A 22668-nucleotide genomic window follows, 5' to 3' on the forward strand; every position below is an offset into this window, starting at 1 on the left:
GGGCTTTATGATAATTTAATGACTGTGATTTGGAACATAAATTAGGATATTATACAGGGTGTCCCACTAAGAATAGCTCTCGGCTGTATCTCGGAAAGTATTAGCCGTAGCGGCTACGGAAAAAAATACTTATAACTAAAGAGGCTATGGGAAATTGCTGGAAATTATTTTCAAGTTTGTAGAAAGATCGCTGGGGGCTGCAACAAAAAATAAGAAAATTGAGTTTTTACACAATTTTGCCTAGATAAGGTATACTATAAGTAACAGCTTCATAATCTTCAGTAAATTTTGAATATTTTTTGTTAGAGCCATTTTCCCCTATCTACCAAAATAAAGTGGTGGGGGAAGGTTAGATCTGTTTTTATTTGAATATTAAAAACTCTGGACTGGATGATCGGAATCCAACAAGCGAGGGCTCGTTTAAAAGAGCGTTTCTTACCCTATATTGTACCATATAAACAATAATAATAAACTATTGAACCTAGACGCTAGGGGGCGTTGTCTTATAATTTAACAAACATTGCGCGTTTTTTCAAAAAAATTAAATAATTTTAGCTGATAGTAAAGAGTAGTAAAATCTTAAAAAGTCAGCGAAAACCGCATCTTGATATCTTCTTTCAAACCGAAGATATTAGCAAAATTATAATAAATACCAATAAATAAGCCCTTAATTACCTTATTTTTACAATACAGTATCAGTAGCCCTCTTGATTAGGCCCATTCTAACAAAAAAATAAAATAAAAATAGTTACTTTATTTTAAATCAGCTAACATAACACATACTATCGTATTTAATTTTTTTGAAAAAACGTGCTATGTTTGTTAAATTGTAAAAAAGCACCCCCTAGCGTCTACGTTCAAAACCTTATTATTTTTATTTTTATGGTGTAATATAGAGTAAGAAACGCTCTTTTAAACGAGCTCTCGTTTGTTGGATTCTCATCATCCAGTCCGGAGTTATTAACATTTAAATAAAGATAGATCTAACCTTCCCCCACCACTTTACTTTAGCAGATAGGGGAAAATGGTTCTAACAAAAAAAATCCAAAATTTACTGAAGATTGTGAAGCTATTATTTATAGTACCCATTATCTAGGCAAAATTCTGTAAAAAATCTATTTTCTTATTTTCAATAGCACCATATAGCATTTTTTGCGCCACCTAGTGGCCGTTTTACAAACTTGAAAATAATTTCCAGCAATTTCTCATAGCCCCTTTAGTTATAAACATTTTTTTTCGTACGCCCTACGGCTAATACTTTCCGAGATACAGCCGAGAGCTAGTCAAAGGTGTGCGCGCACTGAATCGGTACCAGTCCGGCGAGAAACGGCGAAGGCGGTGACTCGACTATCGTAGATACGTAGAGGTAGGAATCTGGCCTCTACAGGCTGAAATGTTTTAGTGGACGCCGGCGCCGTCTATATGTACGATGTCGCTTTTGCTGGTCGGTCCGATCCGATGCATAGGTATCGGATCGAAATAGGTATCGGTGAGAGCGAGCGACACGTAATGTTCAGTTTACGTTGAAATAAATGTAAGCCCGCGCACCGCATTAGATCGGTGCGCTCGGTGCGCTTCGAGCTATCGGCGGTACTCGCGCCATCAGGCGAAATCAGAGAATGCATGGGAGGGGGCGAATAGTCTACGCCGAGCGACTGTTTTTACTGGAGCGGTTTTACATTAAGCACGTCCGATGAATTATTAATCCATACCAAGACCATATCATAATGAATATGCGGTTTTTTATAAAAATTTCTTACAAGCACGTAACCTATATTGTTTACTACACTTATTCAATAACTGACTTAGAAAACCTTCCGATTAAACCCATTTATTTCTCATCTTGTTTTGATTATCTCACATTATTTTGAAAATCGAATTTAAATATCGTCAAAAAACTTATCATATTATTTAATTTTTGGTTTGTTTTGACGTTAGTAATAACAGCTGATAAATAGTCATCCTATGTTACTATGTTGATCGCTCCGTAAAAGGTACAAATAGAGAAAATAATATCTATGTTTTCTATGATAAAATATTTGTACATATATCTACCGTATGACAGAAAAAAACGGCGTCCAGTTGGATGGGAAATGACGATTGATGACATTTCCTATATAAATTTACATATACAGTGGCACCGACCTTCATCTCATGGTCATCGCTGATGCCGTTCCTTTTCGGTAATGCGGTACTATAAAAACTATTTATATTTTTTCTTTTTTCAATTTTCTTTGACTTTTTTATTATATTTTAAGTTTTTAAAATCTTGGTTTTAAGTCAGTAGTGAATAAAACGAAACTTGTGTTTACATTTTGTTTAATGATTGACGTTTCGACTAATTTTAATTCGGTCTTCTTTAGACTCTATAATATACAATACAATTTTATCACTAACAATGTGTTTATTATATAATTTTTTCTTACCACAAACGTAGAAAATTATTTATAGGTATATTATAGATTCTGAAAAAGACCGAATTAAAATTGGTCGAAACGTCAATCATTAAACAAAATGTAAACACAAGTTTCGTTTCATTTACTACTGACTTAAAACAAATATTTTAAAAACTTAAAATAAAAGCTATATATAAATGTTTGTAATGACACTTATTTAGATTAAAAAACTAAAATTAAACCCTTTTGAGTTATACCAAATTTGTTAAAATCGGTCAAGCTAAGAGTCATGTAGTATATTTTATCCTCATCTTCCACTCTATTTCACTAATTTTATGTGTTTTGTTAAGATCTAAATATATTAATGTGTATTTGGTTAAGATCTAAATAATATCAATTTCCATCATAAAGCATAAAATATAAAAATCATTTTTGAAATACCGAATGAATTTGACTAAATTTGAATAAACTTCTCCTCGTATATGCTCAAATTTATGCTGGTGACGTACTCTCGACCGTCGATCGTGCGATTCCAGTGCGCGGCTACAATCGACTTTCCGACCGGTCGTGCCGCTCGCACCGCTCGCTCTCGCCGATACCTACTCAGCGCGCGGAGCTTTAGTGGGACACCCGGTACATAAATGTACTCACCCATGTTATAGAATTAAAATAATTACCTGAAAAGCCGCCACTGCCACCACTACCTCTACCGAGTCCTCCTCCATAACCGCCTCCAATACCTGAAAAATTATTAAAATATCCGTTAGTATTAATTAGAGGAGGGAGAATGTAGAAATATCACATTAGTCTGGGTAGCGGGGCATGAACTTCACAAGAGCAACAAAAAGTTATATGGAATGACTAAACAAGATTTATCGATATGACAAGACTTATCGAGTCCAAAAACCCTTATGCGGTACTGCTAAAGCAAAAATAAAAGTGACGCCAAAAACGAAACTGGCACGAAAGAACATTTCAGAATAGTCACCAGAACAGAGGCAGGAAAGGACAATTCATAATAGAACACCCGTCAAAAATAGACAGGAAACTGTCAAAACATTAGTGGGTCTACTAACTACTAACATGGCAATACCAAGTCTGGTGAAAAGCGACACTAGTCTTGGTCTTCCGATCTTGTTTTTGGTCGTGCATTTTGTGCAAGAAAAAGATCGATCAGTGCAAGACTTCCGCAAGATCAAGAGATGCAAGTCATGCAAGACTCTTGCGGCCTTGTGGTCTTGCATTTTCTTTGCGCGTTTTTATGATATAAGAAATTAACTATTTGTTCAGAATTCTTACTTAATTTATTGCCAATGGTGTTTGATTGAATTGATAAATATAGTCAATTTGACCAATGGAGTCTTGCATTTGTTTATCACTAGCAAGTTCAATAGGTTTGTTTGCAGAATTGATTGCCAGTGCAATAGTTAGGTAAATGTGCGATTCTTTGTACTAGGCAATGATTAGCCATTGAAAAAGAGACATGTGGAAGATTCACTCCCCAGTTATTAAACTTTTTGAAGAAGTCGCAGTGAAATTGGCCGATATCTATCTCAAAAAATCTAATCTTTTCTAGTATACAGGGTGTCCTAGGCTGAGCGTGAATTAGAAGTTTCTGGAGAACTACAATATCTAGATCGAAGATTTTTTACACATCATGGTTTCTCAACGAGATTTATCGATTGAAAATATTTTCAATATGGCGGCACTTCTGGAAATAGCGGAAGGAGGAGCCGCTTTTTTATTTCACTAATAAAAAGGTTTTTCAATTCGTTACTTTTTTATTATACATGTTCCATGTTCCTATACTTAAAATTATTCGTTTTTAAGTTATTTAAGATTTAGTTTTAAAGCGTATTTTTTTCTAGATTTTAACCAGTAGCCAGTCGCGGAGCCACGGGGCGGGGGGAGGCTTGGGCGGCCCAAGCCCCCCTCTTGAGTTCAGTCAAGTAATACGATATTATTAACTTATTTTGTCACAAACGAATTTTCCGAAAATTTCAGAATCGTGGATCCGCCTCTGCCAGTAGCCTATGACTTTAAACGTCGAATGGTATAAAACAATTATATCTCGCCATGCCAGACTGTGACAGTTAGTTAAAAAATCAGTGTGTCATCCTCATTTCCAGGCCAACTTTGCGCCGTTTTCCTTCGATCCTGCGATATATTATTAATAATATCAACTATTAGATATCACCCTTGTTTATATTATACATAATCAAGGATATCACTAAGGAGCGAAAGTATGAGATATATATTTTTAAATACAATTTATAATGTCTTAAGTCGGCAGTATTTATAATATACTAAATTTAAGTAATTAGTTTTTTGACAGAATGAAATAAATTGTCTGATTGTTTGACATTTAATGTCAAAGGAAACTAGATTAAATCAAGAAAAATATACGCTTTAAAAGTAAATCTTAAATAACGTAAAACTATTAATTTTAGGTATAGGAACATGTATAAGAAAAAACTAACGAATTGAAAAAAAAATTACTAGTGGAATAAAAAAATAGGGTCCCATTTAAAAAAATGATTTATGATAATTTTTTAATTGCTCAATTCCAGTGACAGCTACGACCAATATTATATGATATTCGCGCGAACAATTTAATTTTTTAAATATATAGCTACATGTTTTCTTTTTATGTCACAGTGACTGAGGTAATCACTAAGTTTGACATTTAGGTTATACAATTTTTTTACAGGTAGTTTTTTTCTTCCAAAATTTTTAATTTTTTTTTCTCTCAAAAACGGTTAATGTTAGGTACCAATAAATCCATCACCAAAAAAATGATAGGTAATCCATAAAATTTTACAGAGAATTTAAGTATGTAATAAAAAATAGGGTACCCTTTTTAAAATAAGAAAGTTGCTGTCAACTTCCGCTAATTCTGGAAATGCCGCCATGTTGAAAATATCTTTAATCGATAGATCTCGTTGTGAAACCATGATGTGCAAAAAATCTCCGATCTAGATATTGTAGTTCTCTAAAAACTTCTAATGCACGCTCAGCCTGAGACACCTTGTATATCAGTTTTTAGAATGATAGTGTGTATAAGTAATTGAAAACGATTAATACAGTACCTCCTCCACCTCCCTTTCCACCAGCCAGTCCACTCAAAAAGTTTCCTAATCCGTCGATACCGCCAAGACCTCCGCCGCCGCCAAATCCACCTCCACCACCGCCGCCTCCTCCTCCGCCACCTCCAAATCCACCACCAAAACCGCCTCCGTAGCCACCTCCGGCACCACTTGAGCCGTAACTGCTTCCGTAGCTACCGCTTTTGAAGCTGCCGTATCTCTTTTTGCGCGATTTCGAATCGGAGAGTGGTAGTACGACGAAATGCTGAAAAGAATACAGTTCTTTACAATGATGCAATTGAAGAAGACACTGAAAATAATGAATTAACTTACAATTTGTCGCAATACAGAAAAAAAAAACAGAAAAGAAGTAAAGTATTATTATTATGAACCGCAGATTACAATTTAAAATAAACCATATGCGAAAATGTCAAAGGTTGACATATGATATGTCATTCTATTCAGAGTGTCATTTTCTATCGAATAAAGTAAAAAAATACCGAGCTCGATTTCGGGATCTGAAATCCCGAAATCGGGCTGAATTGAGAATCCATATAACCAAGTTCCTCAGTACCTTTTTACTGAAATTTGCCTCAAAGCTCATCAACAAAAAAAAATCGAATAAAAGATAGAAATAATGAAAAAAAAGCAGAAATAATGAAAACTCCAATGAAATGAAAAATATGAGTACATATCTGATTATAATTCTAAAATATTGTTCCCTTAAATTATCTATTTTCAGGAAACTTTACTTCCGGTAACTTCAGAAATGATGCTAAACATAACCTGATATTTAACACGGATCTGTGATTTATCTACATTCATTTTAAACTAAGTTTGAGTTTGCCAACAAAATAGTATATGAAAACGTGTTTGCTGTATTAGGATGCAAAACTCAATAATTGCACACAATCGCTTTTGTGCCGTGGTCAGTTTTGCGGTTAGTTTTGTTGCGGAGCGTAAATCTCAATTATACATCTCATTATTTATTTATAGGCTGATGTTCGAACTTTGCATGTATATTAATGACATTGGATTATTGTTGGCAAATCTGATTATTGAGTCTATGATAGTCGTGTTATATTTTATGCATAATCGTAAATGAGAATAGTAATAACATAATTTTCAACAGGAAATTTATGTTTTTTTATTATTTATGTATACAGGGTGTCCCAGAAATAAGTGCAGATATTTTAAGGGATGGTAGATCTGGTCAAAAGAAACATATTTTCCTTTTACCGTTTTTAAAATACATTGAAATTAACCGAGTTATTTAACTTTAAACCAAACATATTGAACGTGCGTCCAGTGTTTAGAACTAAAGTGTTTTGGTGTATTGTGTTCAATTAGTGTTTTTAGTGTATTTTTGCTCTGTAATCAATAGGTATCTAAAAATATCAGATTAAATCGAGTAAATATCAATCAAATTGTTTCAATCAATTTATTAACAAATTTAGATAAAAGATTAAAATTAACATTCCTAATTTTTTGCGTAGTTTAAAACTGCTGTGAATTTATAAATATAAAAATATGTAGAATGTGGATAACGTAGAAGGTGGCAACACAGCAAGGTTTAGATACACCGTAGAGGAATCTCAGGTGAATATACAAGTCACACAGTGTGTCGGGGCATCTGTAGCTCCTATAATAAAAAACTAAAGTATGTACTAGGATGTATTTCAGGAAAATATTTTAACTTTTACAGGGTGGCTCAAAAAAGTGTGAGTGGATCAGGATGACTTTTGAATGGAAGATTGCTTGATGATTTGATTGTAAGGAAGAAACGTCTGCTCAGCATGTAAAAGACCATACTATAACGTGGTATACTGATGCTGCCAAAACCAAAGCAGGGACAGGGATAGGAGTCTTTAGGCTGAAAACTAAATACTCCGAACCAATAGGCACATACCCCAGCATCCTTCAGGTAGACATTTGCGCTATGGAAAGATGCGTACAATTTATCTTAGATAGGAACTATCAAAAACAGGAAATAACAATTTTATCCGATAGTCAAGCAGCACTAAACGCGATCAACTCAGTAACCATCAATTTGAAATTGGTCAAAGAATGCCTAGAGAAGCTCAACAAATTAGGCAAACAAAATAAAGTCCTCTAACTCTGGGTGCCTGCTCACCAACGCAAAAGAAGGCAATGAAAAAGCACATGATCTAGCTAGAAAAGTAGCAAACACTCCACTAACTGGACCAGAACCGTTTTGTTTTCCAAGTGGGCACCAACTGAAAGCGGATCTCAATAATCTGGAGGACTACATCCGTAACTCGGAATGGGTGTCCTCAAACGGTTTAAGACACTCAAAAAAGTTCCTCAGAACTTCCGACCGAGAAAAATCAAAGGTTTTCCTTGGTTTAAGTAAAAACAATCTTCGGATTGTCACGGGTTTTCTAACAGGACACTGACTCCTCAACGAACACCTCCTCAGTAGGCTGAAGCTGAGAAAAAACGGAGCATGCAGATTCTGTGGAAAAAATGGGGAAACACCAGAACACCTTATCACTGACTGCGCCGAGACGACGACCGTTCGTGCCATGAACTTTGGTACGGCTGATGTCGAGGATTTAGAGCTGACCTCTGTGGAGCCGTCTGAGATACTGGCTTTTGTTAAAGCCCTGAGACTGTATGATGAGTTATAACTCGTTATAACTCAAGAAAGGGGAACGCACCATGGATCTGTAAGGTAGCGGTGATTAACTCCCTCCTAAACATTCTACATTCTACAAGTACAGACCAACGATAAAAAAAATTAAGCAATAGCATTAGCGATGTCTTTAGGATTCTTAAGAATGTCATCCCCCAAAACTATTCAGTCTGGTAGTGTTTTATTATGATTTTTTGAGTTTACGAAACGCCAAAACTTTGAAGGATTAGAAGTCAGCTGGTTTTGAATACTACGGCAATAGCTTTTATATGCCTTTTCAATATCAGATTTACATTTCGCTTTGAGATTTCTAAGATTTCTATAAAATAAAATTGTTATAAATAAATATACGTTGGAAGAGTTGTGTACTTGGGACCAACAATAATAGGTTTTGAAGTCAGATAAATAGTTGTAGACAAAATATTTGTAAATATAGTTGTTAATGTGTTAGATTAAGTAATATTAAATAAATATGACTGCATCGATATGTAAATATAATATACAGGTCAGGTCAGGTCTGGTCAAAATATTGGAAAAATTGATCAAAATAGAGATTATGCACAATGATAAAATGTGACTCTCTAAAAAATATCAAACTAAAAAAAATTAAACAGTTATTTTCAATATATTAATAAAATAAGTGTACAGGGTGGGTCAAATTGCACACTTTTAAAGGGAAATATATTTTTCTATAGGAGATAGACGAAAACTAATATCGGTGTCTGGAGCTCAATTTTTATCAAAAACATGATGGTGAAAATCGCACATCGATATCTGTTACCGTTTTGGAGTTATTTTCAAAAATGTGCATTTTTAACAAATCGCTGTAACTTTTTTGTTATGGAAAATTTTGTATTTTTATGAAAGCATTTCCAAAGCACCTTTTTATGTAGAATTTAATGGTTTAAGTAATTAGGCAAAAGGACTAGTAGTCTTTAGTAGGCTTTGGACCCTTTATTGATATCTTCCCCTAATGGAACTCGAAAACATATTTTTCCAGCAAGACGAGGCACCGCTTCAAAATGCTGAAGTTATCAGCAAATTTTTGCAGCTAATTTCGAGAATAATCGAGGCCGCCGGACTAGTGCCTGTTATCCTTAGTGGATTTTTATCTTTGCGGAAGAATAAAATAAGAATTTTATTTTAAAATGACCTGTATAATCTAGACGAGTATTAGAAGCCACAGCAAGCTGGACAAGACGTCTTATAGGCGATGTAGAGCCTTGGGTCTCCAGAAGTCATTGCGAAGTTGACGTCTACCTAACACAAGTTTTATCCGGACATGGATACTTTGAAGCTTATTTTAAACGCTTCCACCTTAGGGATACGGCTACTTGTCGTTACTGCGAACTGATTAACAATGTCGACCACACATTTTTCCATTGCGCAAGATGGAGCTTTATTAGACATGCTGTAGAAGAGAAAGTGGGTAAACTAACACCAGATAACCTAATTGGTACCATGCTGAAGAACGAAATATTTTGGAAGAAAATAAGCAAAATGGCTAAGGAAATCGTTATGGATAAAAGAACAGAGAGACAACGTATGATCCGATAGGTCCAAACCAGCTACATAGAACAGAACATCTACATGGAACCCTCCTTTTGAAGTAATGCTAACGCGGTTCCAGAAGGAGACACACAATGGTTCTGAGGGTTGTTTTAGTTAGTAAGAGTCTGACACTACTTCGGATGTCTTACCAAGTGTCTATGATGGGGTTTTCCCTCAAAAAAAAGTATTAGAAGTACTTAGCGGTTATACGAGAGTATCTTTCACCATCACTGAGTTAACGAATTCCGCGAGAAATGTTCAAAAACAGTCTCGTCTGTTCATAACAGAAGACGGTCGAGATGTCGAACACCTGTAGCAAAATCTCATGTCATGGTTTGCTATTAATTTTTATTGTTATTAGATATAGTTTAAATGTGTTGATATTACGAAATATAGCTTAAATTGTTATAAAATTCTGCATCTCCCATTGCAAATATTGTTTTCGTTTTAATTGCATTGTTTTTGCATTACAGCTGGCGTCGTTAGAAAAAAACAAGCCGACTTATTCAAAGTGGGCGAATTTTAAAAAGTTCTATATCTCGAAGAGGAATCGAGCAAAATATCAAGTATGCTATATTTTTGTAAAGGTAATTTTAAATTCTTTTCAACTAATTAAAAATATATAGGTTGTCCCATATAAAAAATCAAATTTTCTGTTGATAATTCTTAAATTATTAATTTTAATAAAATTATACTTAAACCATTAAATTCTACGTAGAAAAGTGCTTTGGAAATGTTTTCACAAAAATACAAAATTTTCCATAGCAAAAAAGTTACAGCGATTTGTTAAAAATTCACATTTTGGAAAAACACCAGACACCAATATTAGTTTTCTATATATCTCCTATAGAAAAGCGGGTGTTTCCCTTTAAATGCGTCCAATTTGACCTACGCTGTACTTAACGACATCTTTAATACCACAGGCACATTTCATTCAATTAATGTCCAAAACGTTATGTTTGAAAAGAATAGGAATTGAAATATTATACACAGAATTCTAAACTTTTTTAAAAAAGCTCTATTTTAAGTTCCCTGTTGAAAAAGTCTCTCAGAACTTACGACCGAGAAAAATCAAAGATTTTCCTTGATTTAACTAAGAACAATCTTCGGATTGTCACGGGGTTTTAAACAGGACACTGTCTACTCAACGAACATCTTAGTAGACTGAAGCTTAGAAACAACAGCAAATGCAGAATGTGTGGGGAAAATGTGGAAACACCAGAACACCTTATCACTGAGTTCGCCGAGACGACAACAGTTCGTGCCACAAACTTTGCTGATGTCGAAGATGGAGAGCTGGCATCTGTGGAGCCGTGTCAGATACTGGCTTTTGTCAAAGTCCTGAGACTAAAATATAGTCTCTATCATATTATGATGAAGAAAAAGAAAGGGGAACATATAACAGATCACCTGCTAAATATTCTAGAAGTTCCCTGTTTGAAATTTTAACTTGAATTCTTTATTATTATAGGCGGATGGTATCGCATATTAAGTATATCTTTTTTAAACATCGCAAAATCAGATTTAGTTTCATACTAGAGTTGTATTTTTTAAACGATTTACGAAATATTTTTAGGCAGAGACAATAAAAAATAAAATATACATTTGAAAAATAGCTTATCAAAGCTGATGCCGAGTGGTTTTTAAAATATTTTATTGTTGGAATAAATTTTCTACTCGTTTTGTGTATTTTTGAAAATCGTGAAATCACAAATTCGTGATGTTTTTTAATTGCAAATATTTTACAATAGTCCCCTGTTTTAAAAATTAACACACCGAAATACGTTTTTTTTTAACAAAAATAAATGGAACATATTGTTTCAATACTCAGACGTCTGTTGATATTATAATTATAATATCGTATGTGGCTATCGCTTCTATGATTTTTAAAAAACAACACTACAAAATATGGATCTAGAAAAATTGCCCTAAAAGATTTGACCGAAGGCGAATTACCCGAAAATAATTGATCGAAATATCGAATTTTGGTAAAATATTGTTTTAATACAGGGCAAATGCACGGTCCAATTAATTAAAAAAGGATTTGCTATAAGCAATATATTTAATGAAAAACAAACCAAACCGAAATGCTTTATAATAGTCGTGTTTCCTCTAAATTGCTTCTATGCTAGAGTAGTAACAGCCAAGAAATAATAATATTATGACATTTCACTTACCGTGACATTAAAAAAACAATAAACACTACTTCATAGATGTGTTGATTAGGACCAAAAGCAAAGGCATGTTTTTAATGCTAAAACTGGAGTAAATCGTCAATGTATTTTTAATAAGCGATAATCTCCAAGAAAAAAGCTACCGGAGATGAATACGAACACACCACTATCCAAAAAAGACACCCCTTGATGATAAAGTAATTTTTAAGACAGATGGGAACTCTTTTAGGGATAATTTTTAAACAAAGGATAAATAGTCAAAAATATTAAAAAATGATATTATACAGGGTTCGGCAATAGTGTGTCGGGCCTCTGTAGCTCTTATAATAAAAAGTAATATTTTAATTTCTACAGGCTGGCCCAAAAAAGTACGAGTGGATCGGGATGATTTTTTTTTAAATGGAACACTCTGTAAAATTATTGCATTTTGGCTTCCTTTTTTATCACTTTACATAGTCCTAAGCATACACTTAAAATAAAATATAGACTGAGCATATCATTCATAAATAGCTGGAACATGCGGTCAGACACTGTCTTGTTATGGTTGTGTTATTGTTTTAGGCTCTAACGAGTGCAACACGAGCGATAGATATGTTGTCTCCGTCGTAATGGTCGTTCCCTGACGACACTGACGAGGAATGCAACACTGTCTTTCGTTCCTCAGTACACCTGAACTCTCCGTACCATAGCCGGGTAATTTTTTTTATTTTAATGAAGCTATAATTAAATTAAAAATATATCGTATTTAAACTTTTTTATATTTTATTAAGATTTAGGAGGTTTTTTTTAAATAAAGGTTTAGAAAAAACGTCTTAGAGTCCAAAAAGGATAAAAATAATAAAATACATGTTATAGAAGAAATTTTATAATCGAAATTACGTAATTTTTGAAATTATTAAAAAAATGTTAATTTTAGTCAAACATTTACAACCCCTAATATTAATCAAAATAGGATCTATTCTACAGATATAATAGAATCGGCGACAGGGAGAAAAAAAAAATATGATTGTTGTATTTTTTTTTTCTGGTTAAGTGATGTCTTATTTATGTAAATTAGAGAAAACATAAATCTGTTCCATTAAAGCAAGGAAGGTGATAGGAAGTAGATAAAATGAAAAACTACATTTATTTAACTCGGTACTGTCTTTATTATACCGGGTGCGTCCCAAAAGTGGCTCATCCCCATAATTTTTTTATTTTTTCAAATAAAAAAACAAGATTTAGTATGCTAGTAAATAACATAAATTAGGATTGATTGACGCATTTAATTATTTTTGGTCACTTCGTGTTTCACCGGAAATGACTATAACTTTTAATTTTTAAATGGCACCCTCGGTATATTTCTACTATATTCGATAGAAAATGACACTCTGAATAGAATGACATATCATATGTCAACTTTTGACATTTTCGCATATGGTTTAATTGTAATTGTAATACGCAGTTCATAACGACAATTTGACTCGAAATACCAAGTGTTTGGTATCAATATATTCATAAAGAAATGTTTTTTCCAAATATGCTAATGAGTCACCCTTATTCAATTTGAAAAAATTGACATATGATTAAAAATTCGATTCGTACACATTTTAACCGGCCTAGACAATAGACAAGACACGAAACCTATTAGACGATTAAAACTATTTTTCCAAGGCTCCTTCATTAAAACTTAGTGTTTTTAACAACACCATGGCACCCTGGATTGAAATTTAAAATACGATTTGTTTTTAAGCGGCAATGTCAAAAGTTGACATGATATGTCGCATTTTATTCGGAGTGTCATTTTTTATCGAATAAAGTAGCAATATACCGAGGGTGCCTTTAAAAATCAAAAGATGTAATCATTTCCGGTGAAACAGGAAGAGACCAAAAACAACTGAATACGTCAATCAATCCTAATTTATGTCATATGCCTACTAACATACAAATCTGTTTTTTTATCTGAAAAAATAATAAAGTTATAAGGGTGAGCCACTTTTGAGACGAACCCGGTATATTAAAAAATATTGTTCCATAATGTAATATCATTTTAAAATTCTTGTATGTTATTTTAGATTCTGAAGATAATTTTAGAATAAACCGGAATATATTTTTAATTATTAAATACATTATTAATTATAATACATACAATAATACATTATTAATTATTAACAGGGTTATAATAATTATGATTTTGCTACAAAAGCCTTTATATAAATGATTATGTAAGAGAAAAAATTCAGATTTTACATTTTACTAAAATATTATCTAAATAAGCGCCTTTCTACAACAACGCCACTGAATCCTAATGGGTAAGTTGCCTACCGGTAGAAAGTCGTTTCAAGACTTAAATGGATTATTTAAGTCAAATTTCTTGCAAATTTGGCACTAGCGAACCATATTTTATAGTTCTTGAACAGAAAAAGTAAACAAAATAAACCAGGGACGTAGCAAGTCGAACCCGGGCCCTGGTGCAAGACCACCAGCGGGCCCTTTTCTTCATTATAAAAAAAAACAATGAAAAATGAAATAACACATTTATTGCACAAAAATGTATGGGGAGTAGTAATAAATGTAGTAACAAAAATATAAAACTAAAAAACTATTACTTATTAACTAATTTATAGTTATTTATGCTGAAAAAAAATCTACCTTTCTTGCCTTTTGATTGGCAAACAATGAAATTATTCTATTAAGATCCAAGTTTCTGGCTGTCTCGTTTTCTATTGATAAAATTGCCAAGCCGGAGAGTCTGTTCTGCGACATTTTATTTCTTAAATAATTCTTAATTAATTTTAATACTGAAAATGACCTTTCGGAAGTCGCTACCAATACAGGAATTGTTAGAAAAAGGATAAAAGCACAGCAGATTTCTGTGAATGAACTGGAGATCATTTGATCGCAAATAACTAACTTCGCCAAGTCATTAACTGAAATGTCTGCATTTATTTGATCTTTGTAAACTCGCCTGAAACTTACAATTTCTTGCGAAAATGAATATGATAGACGCTACCGATACAGGAATTGTTAGAAAAAGGATAAAAGCACAGCAGATTTCTGTGAATGAACTGGAGATCATTTGATCGCAAATAACTAACTTCGCCAAGTCATTAACTGAAATGTCTGCATTTATTTGATCTTTGTAAACTCGCCTGAAACTTGCAATTTCTTGCGAAAATGAATATGATAGATCATAGGAATAAAAGCTGATCAGGTTTTCAGATAGGAGGACCAAATCAGCATCAGAATGATCTCTCAAGACCGAAGGAAAAATTACTTTAAATCTTTCAACTACGCTATTTAACCCTTTGAATCGATTTTCAAGTTGAGATATAATAACGTCCAACGTTATATTCAACACCGACACACGGAAGTTTTCTTTGGCGTTGAATAATCGTTCATCACATGATAACTCATCGAATTGTTTTTTCACTTTGCGGATCCTGTGTTCTTTAAAACTTGGATTGATTTCCCAACCACGAGCTAAATCAGCTGCTTCATTAATAACTTCCTCAAAACTGTTCCTCATTTCTGCAATGTCTTTCTTAGCAGTTTGCAAAAGTTTTGACGCTCTTTGAATATCTTGGTTTTTACTCTGCAGTGCATTGGACACAAGCTTTGTGATACTTAATATTTTATGTTCAATCACTATCAATACAACTGTTTCAAAATTTTCCAGTTTTTTCTTTAATCCCAGTGCTTCATTTTGTTCCGTTGTTTTCGAGCTTGTTAGGGTTAGTTTTGTCAAAACTTGTAAAATTTCTCGATAGCGAAACCTTAAGCTATGAAGAGAATCATAACGACACAATTGTCTAGGACAAATTGCATATTTTCTGGTTGACATGGTCCGTATTTTGCTATAAATCTTTTATTCGAATCGCTGAGAATACTGCTGAAATTACTCTTTTCGGTACTGAGATGTGACACCGTTGTTTGTGAAACAGATACAGATAGGGAAGTCGAAGAAATTGTGGTTGACTCATGGTTTTCTTCTTTTGCAATACTCATTGTAATTGACTTCGGTGATAGAGGTATTCCGGGGTCATCCTTATCGTATTTATTTTCAGGTTCAGACAATTCAGATAATTCAACTGTATTTTTCTAAACACGATGGAAAAAGGAAGTTAATTTAGGAAGTTTTTCCCTTTCACGTTTTTCAGTTTCTTTCCGTTTTCGCTTTTCAGCTCCCGACAAATGTTTGAACTGACTCATATCGCAGCTGAATGCAAAACTAGACAACTTAAAATTTAGTTATTTTATAGGGTATCCCATAAGTCACCGATCAAATTTAAACAGGAGATAGGGGAGGTAATTTCCAACAAAAAAAACCATAAACATGTATCCTAAAATACCTGCTTTTCAAGATACAGGGTGTTGAAAGATACAGGGTGTGAAAGTGAAAAATGACAATTTTATTCAATGAAAAAACGGTACGCCACTGCTTTTTTTCCAAAATAAAAATTATTTTCGTAACCTCTTACTAGTTGCTGTCAAAAATGGTCTCTTGACATTTTTTTGTCCGACGAACGGTTTTTGTGTAAAGAAACAACAATAACCCTGTATCTTGAAAACCAGGCATTTTAGGATACATGTTTATAGCACTTTTTTTGTTGGAAATAACCTCCCCTATCTCCTATTTAAATTTGATCCATGACTTATGGGACACCCTATTCATGACACCAATAATTTTTTTTGTCATTAGATAACTTTTAACTTAAAAGTTATCTAATGGCAATTTTATAGATTTTTATTTTTTTGTAACAGATTAACTAAAAAACACACTACTTTTTAATTTAACGGATTGCGTCCATTTTTCAGACAAGAAATGGGTAAAAAGAACTTAGTTTTATCCCAAGTACTACTTTTTTTTAATGTTTTCTCTTCTTTTCGTAAAAATGTGTTTTTTTATTTTTTAGCCGTAACAAACAAATTGTCAGTTGTAAAGAATTTTAAAGTATTTTGAAAATAGCCACTAATAGTATTATCATTATTAAACGTCCATCTAAACATTCCGCCGTTTCTATAAAATGACTAAAAATTAATTACCAAGTTACTACAGTCAGGCTTCAGGCTAACCCCTAATGTAATTACACTTACACTAATAAATAATATTAAAAACTCACTTCAAAAAGTCAAAAAATATCAATATTACGATTTACCGCGAATCACACCGATATTTGACAGCGCCAGCGTGCGAAATTAAGATTGCACTGATGACGCGGCTTTTTAGTTCTGAAAGAAGAAACTCGGGATGTACTATTCAATCGATTTAATAATAGCCATTATTAAAAGATCGGTCTTATAGTAATGTGGTGAAATACCTGAACAGGTAATTGTAATGTAATTTTATTTCATTTCTGCAGATATTCTCAAATAATGCTAAAAGTCACATTTAGAATCGGGTTGCAAGAGCCAATGCCGCTAGGGCGGCGCCGGGCCCTCCAGGGCCCCGGGCCCTGGTGCGCCGCACCACTTGCACCCCCTGTTGCTACGTCCCTGAAATAAACACTTAAGGACTACAAGCTAAGAAAATGCTTTAATCCATCCGGGGAGATAGCGGCAACAAAGCTTTACCGCACACGTGCGACACGTACTATAAGGTAATAAATGAATGAATAGGCGACCTCGCCTCTAATCGGTGTTGCCATATTGTAAAAAACTTATCCTTTAAATAGTATCCGACTTATAATTTAGTAGTATAAGGACTATTTAATACATCTATGGAATATTAAAACCTACTTTATTAAAATGTAGTATTAATATCTGAATATATGTGTATAACAGGAAAAAACATATTGATAATATTAAAGACGTGACAACATAGGCTGGATGAGGAAGGCTCGGTCGACTGTACCCAGAAGTAAACATGTTTACAAAAAAGATTGTTTGACCGCGTTAAGATGTAAATAGTGTAGTCTATATTTTATTTTAAGTCTATGGTCTGGTCCTAAGACATTACTAAATATTTTTTGATGATTTCAAAGATATTAATAAATAAATAAAAAATATTAAAAACACAAGAAATGTCCTGAAATCAAAACGGTGTTAGATATTTACTGTTGGTGGGTCTGTATTTACTTTGCTACGAATATCGTATTCTTAAACCCTACAGGGTGTTCAAAATTCTATACCAAACTTTCTAAAATATAAGATAGCTCTTCTTGTTTTTTTAAATGGAACACCCTGTATATTCTTTTTTTAGATGGAGAATTAAAAAAAAACTTTTTGTATTTAAAGTACATATTTCAAAATTTTTAACGGTTTTGCGGATATTCGTGGGATTATATTACATATGGGGATTTCAACTAATTTATATTTTAAAAAAGTTTGGCAGAGAATTTTGAACACCCTGTATGATTTAAGACTACGATATTTGTATCAATGTATGTTGTAATTTTTTTTTTCAAAAAAGCCAAAAAAAAAATATTTATTTATTTATTTATTAATATCTTTGACACTATCAAAACATATTTAACAAAATTTTAGGATTATGTAAAGTGATCAAAAAGAAAGCCAGACAGGCAATAATATACAGGGTGTTCCATTTAAAAAAAATCATACCAATCGACTTACTCTTTTTTAAGTCACCCTGTAGAAGTTAAAATATTTTCTTGAAATACATCATATTACATACTTTAGGTGTGCACTTGAACAAAATTCCTAACTTTCTTATTCTAGGAGCTGCAGATGCCTGATGCCGTGCCCTGTATTTTAAGAGCAGTTTCGATCCAGAGTCGATATTTGTTCAATACTTTTCTGCTTTCTTAGAATCTATACATACCTCTCCTTCTACCTTGGCACCATTAGCCGGCCTAAAGTACACGCCATCCCCAGCCTCGCTCAAAGGAATCGGCTTCCCCAACACCAAACCGTGTCCCGAAACTTCATTTTCACCCCCTTTTCCGACCACTTTCTCCCCGGAAAGATCGCTGATCAAATAAACCTGATCATCACCCCCCTTCTGCGTGGTTTGCGCCCCAATCAGAACAAGCGCGCACCCCAAAATCAGCGCGACCGACGTCGACTCGCAATAACGGGCCATCGTGCTCGGCTAAACCGCAGATCCGGCTCCGAAATCGCTTTTTATACCCGCCATTGGCACGGAAAACGCAATAGGATTTACGATGAATCGCGACGGCCGGTCACGATTTTCGTTTATTATTATATAATTAAGCATCGGTCGATAGATCATCGAATTTATTAGCGTGTTGTTGTGTTTACGTTTTTTTAGCGGTTTTTTAAAAGGCATGGAATATCAAAATTTGATTTGGGTTTTTGCTTGGCCAGGCGTCAGGTCAGCGGAATTCCCGCCGAAAATCGAAGGATGACCATTGTTTTCGATTTTTTATTTTATTCTATTTTGGGTATAATTAATTATTGTTTTTTAAAGTTGTATGAAATGGTTTTAAAGACGCACGTGTACAATTTTACATTTTTTATACCCTTTAATAAATGGGTTATTGGTGGTTATTCTTATTTTAGACTTAGATATTTTACAGTAGGTTGATTCTCACTTTACCCACCATACGATCAAGAGGAAAACATTACACTAGAAGAATTACAGACAGCCATAAAGAAATTGAAGAACAGAAAATATCCAGGTATAAATAATATTCCAAACGAATTGCTTAAGAACGGAGGTCCAGAAATCGAAAAAGAACTAATACAACTATACGGAAAAATAGAACGATCTGAAATTGGATTAATATACGAACTGGATTAATACCTGAAGAAAGGAAAACCAGCATAACCATACCTATATACTATAGAGGTATAATGTTACTTAGTAGTAGTTTAGTAGTTTACTAAAAGTGTTAACAAAAATACTAGCAAAGAAATTAACTGCTAAGGTAGAAATCTCTGAAGTGTAGTAAGGTTTCCGCCCAACTTAGCGGCACAGAGTCTTAAAAAAAACACAATCTGTGGTAATATCCAAAGATCCAATACGCGGTGCAAACTAGTAGTAAATGAGTGCATTATAAACCAGGTAATGAGTTTCGAGCAGCAGAACTATAACGATTGAAGTGGACAATCAGATTAAAAAAGCCTCAAGAATATCAGGGTATTTACGTGATGTAATAGAGAAAAATAAATACATGAGTGCAGAGAGTAAGACCTGTATAAGACCCATACTGACTTACATTGCTGAAACAAGAGCAGAAACATCAGAAACAAAAAAGAGAATGAGAACAACAGAAATGAACACATTACGTACAATAAAAGGGACTACACTGCTCGACAGAATACGCAACATAGATACGCTAAGATACTTAGGACGTTGTCAGATGGGGACAGGACGTTGTCAGATGGGTAAGAGCAAGGCGTTGTTGGAGAGATCACGTAGATAGGATGGGTCCAGATCGAATTGCCAAGTGGGCCGAAAGACAAAAGCCAGAGACAAGACGCCCAGTTGGTAGGCCCCCAAAGCTTTGGTATGACAGCTGGACATCAACATCACAAGAGGACAATAATTGACAGGACCTTGTCCTATTACAAGAAGAAGAAGAATAGGACAATATACGCTATCCCTTCCGTTCCCATGGAATTTTTAGTTTAATAGTGTGAATATAATCAAATTATGCGGAATACGGAATTTTACGGAAATTATACGGAACTGAATTCGAATGTATAGTGAGAACCTTTTAGACAACCTTTAAGATGACTCCACAGAAATGGTGAATTAGTCTAGAAACTCAATTAGGTCAGATTTTTGGGGTTTGAGGTCCTGTTTGATCCCTCACTCGGAGGCCTTGTCTATACCCGTGTTATTATTGTACCAAACTTTCTCTCATTCTTTCTTTGCGTTAAAGCAGTTCCAGCTCTTTGCACAGTTCCCGATGTCGATGATGTTGGATTCTGCTGCCTGCTCTAGTCCCTCCAAAAACCGTGCCCTAAAGTTTTAAAGCGACGGTGTTCCAGTGCCGGTATAACAGGGTTTCTACGGTTTCTTTCTCCGCATTCTCTGCACTAGTCGTCGTTGGAAATCTTCCATCTCACGAGGTTTATCCCCGTAGGGCAGTTTCCAGTGACGACACCTACAATTATGCGTACTAGGAAGAAACTCAATGGGCTCTTTCACTATATTTTGGAATTCATAATTGAATAAAGCAATTAATTCTAGAATTTTCTACTATCTCACTTGAAGTCGTTCAAAAAATTTGAAGTCGTTCTTAAGAAAATAAATAAAAACAAAAATCCCAGAATAAAAAATCCGCACTTTATTTTTAATACGTCACACCTGACGTGTTGAAAAGCAGCAACACCGCCGGGCCACCATGCAGACCTGCGTAAAGTTATCAGATGACGCCTTTTCGAATCAGGTTCTGGTACGACCATGATGGAACAAATTATCAAAAATAACAATTTAAAACTTAAAATTTGATTACATGCTTTCACAAACGGAATAAACAAAAAATTTAACCTCAAATTTATTATTCAACATGCACGTCAAATCAAATCGCAATGTTGTCAGTTGTTGGCTGGCGCACGAGCACGGTTTTGCAATGTGACTGGGCGTATTTTTCATACGTCATCAATTGGCAATTTAAAATTCTTCCAAATTAAAGCAATTTTGAGGGCCTATAAAAAATTATTCAATGTCATGGAACTATTTTTTGGATAAATATACTGAAAATATTCTTCTATTTCAGATTTTGTCCTTGAATTGGGTATTTTATTTTTGGTGAAAGAGCCCATTAGTCTCAAAAAAAACTCAAAAAACTTTATCGATTTTTGTAAAGATTGTGAACTCGTCGAACTAACAAAAATCAAAAGTTTTGCATGTTTTTAAGGTTGACGCAATAAAGATATCGTCAACCGAACCATACACCTAGACCAATATCCAATATGCTAGGCCCACGATGCGATTTGCGGATTTGGTATAATATGGATACATGATACAAAGAATACAAGGTATGATATTGCGCAGGTTGGTCACTACGTCACAGGTGATAAACGGCACCATTGGTCGGCAAGCTCCGCGCGCCAATTTCAAATTGTCAAACAGATGACATAATAAATGTGAAAATAATTTTTCAAATGTCAAGTTCGATGATTTGACATAACTTTTGGGGTTATGTCTTAGTTCTTCCCTATTTTAGGTCTTTTTTTATTAGTGGCAATTGGACAATATGAAGATTTTTTTGTATGGCGTATGACGTCACAGGTGGTATGCGCAAACTTAACGAAATTGGAGCCGCTATCGATCATACCTTATTTTCTTTGTACCATGATATGGATAGATATAATTTGTCTAGCGTGAAATATATGATTTCGACAAACGATTATTGATGGAAAAACAATTTAATTTTATGTTGATCACTATCGTTAATATATGTCAGCCTTATATGTGTTTCTTGGACAATTTATAGTTTGACTGGCAACAATCATGTTATAATATGAATAAAAGTCATAGAATTGACAAAAAACAAAATTAATATATGTGCAAATGAAAGCTTTTATGGGATAATTAAACAAATTGATATTTATTAGTAATCACGTTTAACCATAAAATTTTTAAGTGTATATTTATAAGTACTATTGCATTTTACATTTTGTTTTCGGGTCCGTAATTATGCATTTAAGTTTTATTGCGTGATTGGTAATTTTGACTAAATTGTTAATTAAAAAAGTTATAACTACAAATTGTGTATATAAAGCCCCATTTACAGATAACGTTTTAACTTATATTTATTAACACAACCGATGAATATCGGTTATCGAATGGGACACAACAAAGTTAGCATGGTGTGTTAATGATGCAGCCCTTATCGTGGAGACAGAGGACGATATGCAGAGATGGCTTCATAAATTCTATCAAGGAAGCC

The 22668-nt window shown here is 33.8% G+C and overlaps 1 protein-coding gene across 3 annotated transcripts in view; it reads right to left on the bottom strand.

The window, feature by feature from the left end:
* LOC115883828 (glycine-rich cell wall structural protein-like) overlaps nt 1-18919 on the bottom strand; it is a 40045-nt gene extending 21126 nt beyond the window's left edge. For all 3 annotated transcript variants that reach the window (XM_030902236.1, XM_030902235.1, XM_030902234.1), the window contains exons 1-3: nt 18624-18919; nt 5486-5747; nt 3074-3136 (exon numbers count right to left, since the gene is read on the bottom strand). In XM_030902236.1, the coding sequence (XP_030758096.1) occupies nt 3074-3136; nt 5486-5747; nt 18624-18884 (586 nt within the window). In that variant the 5' untranslated portion in view covers nt 18885-18919. The remainder of the gene's footprint in view (nt 1-3073; nt 3137-5485; nt 5748-18623) is intronic.
* Between the last annotated feature and the right edge of the window lie 3749 nt (nt 18920-22668).

The sequence above is a fragment of the Sitophilus oryzae genome, unplaced genomic scaffold (genome assembly GCF_002938485.1).
Source record: "Sitophilus oryzae breed Bouriz unplaced genomic scaffold, Soryzae_2.0 scaffold_1_pilon_pilon, whole genome shotgun sequence".
Classification (NCBI taxonomy): Eukaryota; Metazoa; Arthropoda; class Insecta; order Coleoptera; family Curculionidae; genus Sitophilus; species Sitophilus oryzae.